At 65.9% G+C, this 4,323-nt stretch overlaps 1 protein-coding gene across 1 annotated transcript in view; it reads left to right on the top strand.

Moving 5' to 3' along the window:
- ETV3 (ETS variant 3) overlaps positions 1 to 4,257 on the top strand; it is a 6,382-nt gene extending 2,125 nt beyond the window's left edge. Inside the window, exons 3-5 of the mRNA XM_015827577.1 lie at positions 109 to 346; positions 1,069 to 1,184; positions 3,083 to 4,257. Coding sequence (XP_015683063.1) covers positions 109 to 346; positions 1,069 to 1,184; positions 3,083 to 4,257 — 1,529 coding nt within the window. The remainder of the gene's footprint in view (positions 1 to 108; positions 347 to 1,068; positions 1,185 to 3,082) is intronic.
- The last annotated feature ends 66 nt before the right edge of the window (positions 4,258 to 4,323 follow it).

Here is a 4,323-nt window from a genome sequence, read left to right as displayed (position 1 = left end):
GAGGAGGAGGAGGAGGAGGAGGAGGAGGAGGAGGAGGAGGAAGAGGGGTCGTTGGCTTGCAGGTAGCCGTTTCATTCTGACCCCGCGCTTTGCTTTTTGGTCTGCCAGGCTATCATTTCCCTGACTGGGCGTACAAGACCGAATCCAGCCCGGGCTCCCGCCAGATCCAGCTCTGGCACTTCATCCTGGAGCTGCTGCAGAAAGAGGAGTTCCGGCACGTGATCGCCTGGCAGCAGGGCGAATACGGAGAGTTTGTCATCAAGGACCCGGACGAGGTGGCCCGGCTGTGGGGCCGGAGGAAATGCAAGCCCCAGATGAACTACGACAAGCTGAGCCGGGCTCTCAGGTGAGTGTGATGCTGGCAGAGAAGGAGGGGCCCAGTGTCGATGGATCTGGAGGTTTTTCCGGTGACCCCTTCCTCTGCCCCCTCCCCGCCCTCCCCCCTACGGCCTGGGGAATGCCAGCAGTCTTTAACAGGAAGCACCCGGGAGAGACCTGCCATCCGGGGTCTTTGAGCACTGGGTTCCTTCGTCAAGTGAGTTGCTGAGACTCGCTGGAAAAGTCCACCTGCATTCATCAGAAGCGAAGCTCATTGATTTACCTTGCCTGGAAGGCCACGAGTCCGGAGCCCTGCAGGCTCCCCATAGTTTTGGAGGGCCTGCCTGCCCCAAAGGTTTCCTGGGCGCGTGGGTCTCTGTTGCCGGGGAGCCACCTGAGTGAAAAAACTGGGGCCTGAGCTCTGGTTGCCGGCGTCCCCCAGCTGCCTTCTCAGGATCTTCCCCGTGCCCGCCCTCTCTGTTGGCAGAGCAGTGGACTTGAGCCGGTGCCAAGCTCTGAACCCTGGTGGCCCGATTGGCACGGCTTTTCTTCCCTGCATTTGCATAACAGAGGGGAAATCTCTTAATTTTCAGAGCTCTTCCTTTCCGCGTGTGTTTGTGTGGCAGGGAGGGGGTGGGGGGGGGAAAGGCTTCCCAGGGATGTAAAGGCCCCGTTGGCCGGAGAGAAGGGCTGCCGGCCTGGGCCCAAGGGGAGTGACGGGCGGCTTTCCTTGGTTTTTCCGCTCGGCAGGTACTACTACAACAAGCGGATCCTGCACAAGACGAAGGGCAAGAGGTTCACCTACAAGTTCAACTTCAACAAACTCGTGATGCCCAGTTACCCCTTCCTTAACCTCCGCCCCACCGGTGAGATGGCTCAGTGGGTTGGGGCTGGGGGTGGGAGGGGAGGAGGCCTGGCAGGAGGTTGGCGGGAGGAATGTTTTTATTGGTTCCGTTTGCGAGTCCCGCACTCTCCCTGCAGAGTAGGCCGGGCTGACAGCGAGTGCCTGGCCCAAGGCAGCTTCGGAAACCGGGCCTTTCCAGTTGACCAGCCGGGGCACCGAGTCTGAAGGCCCGGACGGTCCTTGGCAGTTGCCACATTTCATCTCCTTTAGCCTCTGGGAATCAGGTGGAGGGCAGCTGGTCTCTGTTCTCCACCACCCCTAAAATTTCTGGCGATGGCTTCCCCCCCCCCCCAGCCGAAGAGCAGCTCTTTTGTGCGTCTGGCTTTCCCCCGTTCCCCTGGGTCTGCGAAGGGGGCCGGCCCCGTGCTCCGATTGGGAAGGGCTTGTTCCCTAGGGCTGGCCAGACCTGCCTGGCCAGCCCCAGGGCCCTCTGCTGCTTCTGAAGCCCTTCTCCAGAAATGAGCTCCAGTGCGGGCCCTTTCTCCCTCCTGGTGGTAATGGCACGCTTGGCGCTCGGCCCCTGGTGGAGCGAGGGTTGAGCCGAGCAGCTGCCAGCCCTGGATGGCCTGCTTTTCTTGGGCTTGGGGGAAAAAAAGCAGGCAGGAGAGAGGCCCTCCCCAATGTGGGAACCGGTAGCCGCCCCGGGCCTGGCAGAGGAGCCCCGGCCGCCTTGACTGGCTGTGCAGGGTGTGGCTGGCAGCTTTCCAGGGTTGTGCCCCAAGTCAACCTCTAGATCCGGGGCTTTCACGAAGGGCTCCTCGCACCAGTGTTTTGTTTCCCCTCTGTCGGGGTGGCGAGGCCAGGGGAGCCCTCAGCCTGCTGTGGAGGGCTCTTTGCCCCCAGGCAGCGAGGCTCTGCGCTCAGGACAGGCACCTCGCTCTGTGTGGCTTGGCTGTCCCCTCCTTTCTGTGTGTGTGTGGGGGGGGGAAGGTCCCGCTCTTCCCATGTCTGGCTTCTCCCCCTCGTTCACCTTTCTTTCTTTCTGCCCTAACGGCACGATTGCCCGCTCGTTCTTTGGCTTAGCAGCTTTTTGTTTTGCGGTGGGGGGCAGGGAGGCCGTCCCACGGCGTGAAGGGTCCTTGCCTAGAGGGTCCGACCGGCCACCTGACCTGGCAGCCCTCAGCCGAAAGCCGGGCCCAAGAGCAGAGCAGGGCTGCACACACACACACACACACACACACACACACCCCGTGGCCTGGACAAGTGCAGGAACAAGTCCGGGCAGTTGCTCACCCTGGTTCCTCTCGGCCACGCCCTGTGCGCCCTGAGGCTGGCAGCGAGCGGAGCGGCTGGAAGCTGCCCTGTGATTACAGCCTGTTTTCTTTCCTCTCGCCTGGGGAGGGTAACGCCCCACCCAGCTCGGGAAGGAGGGAGGGAGAGGGCCGAGGTTCTCTCTCCTCTTTCCGGGGGGTGGGGGTGGGAAGTCGCGGGGCCGTTGGTGCCTCTCCTCCGGGAGGGGAGAAAGACCCTCTCTGCCCGCTTCTGCCTGGAGAGACCCCTCTGGCCACGCCCAGGGAGCGCTGACCCTGACTTGGGACGCGGCATCCTCTGCCATCCAGCTCTGCCATCCAGGCGTTGCGTCCTTGCTGAAGACAGGCCAGGGCTGTAGCGGAGGCAGGAAGAGGGTCTCTGGACCAAACCTGAGCCTTTGACAAGGGCCCCTCCCCAGATGGCACCCGAGGGAGGGGCTGGGCAGATCTGCTGGGCTTCTGGGGAGCATTTGTGGGAGGGGGCCTGGGTCTGAATCATTTAAGGCCCACGGCCTGAGCTCCCCAACCTCCGGACGCTGCTAAGAGAGCCCAGTCCCACTTCTGGGGGCCCCCCTCTGACTCTTTCTCCTCCTCTTCTCTCCCCTCCCAGGCGCCGTGCCCCAGAGCGCCCCTCCGGTGCCCACGGCTGCGTCCCGCTTCCACTTCTCCCCCCTGGAGGGCCAGTCGCCCAGCGAGGACTCCCAACCGGGCTGCTTCTCCGGCAGGGCCCTGGGGCCGCCGGGCCAGGAGGGGCTCAGCAACGGCAGCGTGGATGAGAAGGCGTCTCCGGCGCTGGAGCTGGACGGGGGCTCGCCCGACTGGCACCGCAGGGTCGACCTCCTGGCCTCCCGCAACACGGCGGCCGCCCCGGGCACCGTCGGGCACCCGAAGCGCAAGTCGGACCTGGTGCTACCCATCTTTGGCCGGGCCGGCCTCTACCCAGACACGCACAGCCCTTTCGCCGGGTCGCCCCTCCCTCCCCGCGGGGGGGTGCTCAACATGCCCCTCTCCCCCGCCCTGTCGCTGACGCCCACCCTCTTCTCCTACAGCCCCTCCTCGGCCATGAGCCCCTTCGGGCCCGGGGGCGGCAGCTGCTTCTCCTTCAGCCCCGAGGAGATGAAGCGCTACCTGCACTCGCAGGCCTGCTCCGTCTTCAACTACCACCTCAGCCCCCGGACCTTCCCCCGCTACCCCAGCCTCCTCATCCCGCCCCTGCCCTGCCAGCCGCCGCCCCCCGAGGAGCAGGCCCCCTTCCCCATCAAGCTGCAGCCCCCGCCCGCCGGGCGCAAACACCGGGAGCGGCACGAGAGCGAGGGGGGCACCGGGCCGCCTCTGTCGCCCCCACGGATCAAGCTGGAGCGGCCCTTCGATCAGGAGCCCGGCAGCACCGACTCCCCGGAGGGGGTCCCGGCGGGGCGGGAGGAGAGCGAGGGCTCGGCCCCTCCGCCCCTCCACCCGGAGCTGCCCCAGGAGAAGACGCCCTTCCTGCACCCGGCCGCCCCGGCTTGGCCTGGCACTTCCGTGGTGCCTGGCCTGGCCAAGAAGCTGAAGCAGGAGGAAGGGGCCGCCGAGAAGCCCCCCGCGCAGGAGCCCGGGGTGGAGCCGGGGCCTCTGGAGAAGAGGGAGGACGCCCTCATGCCCCCCAAGCTGCGCCTGAAGCGTCGCTGGAACGGGGACCGGCTGGCCGAGGGCCCCGAGCAGGCCCCGAGCAGGAAGCCCTCCTGGGCCGGCAGCCTGGACACGCCCCACATCCTGCTGGCCCCCAAGGCTGCGGTGGATACTTAGGACGGAGGGGGCACCCCAGGGCGGCTCCGAGGTGTCATGTAGCAAGGTTTTCCTGGCTGGGGGGGG

Source organism: Protobothrops mucrosquamatus, unplaced genomic scaffold (genome assembly GCF_001527695.2).
Source record: "Protobothrops mucrosquamatus isolate PMUCROS unplaced genomic scaffold, P.Mucros_1.0 scaffold3803, whole genome shotgun sequence".
In the NCBI taxonomy this organism is placed as follows: Eukaryota; Metazoa; Chordata; class Lepidosauria; order Squamata; family Viperidae; genus Protobothrops; species Protobothrops mucrosquamatus.
The sequence above is the reverse complement of the archived record's forward strand: the minus strand, read 5'-3'. Positions and strand labels throughout refer to the sequence as shown.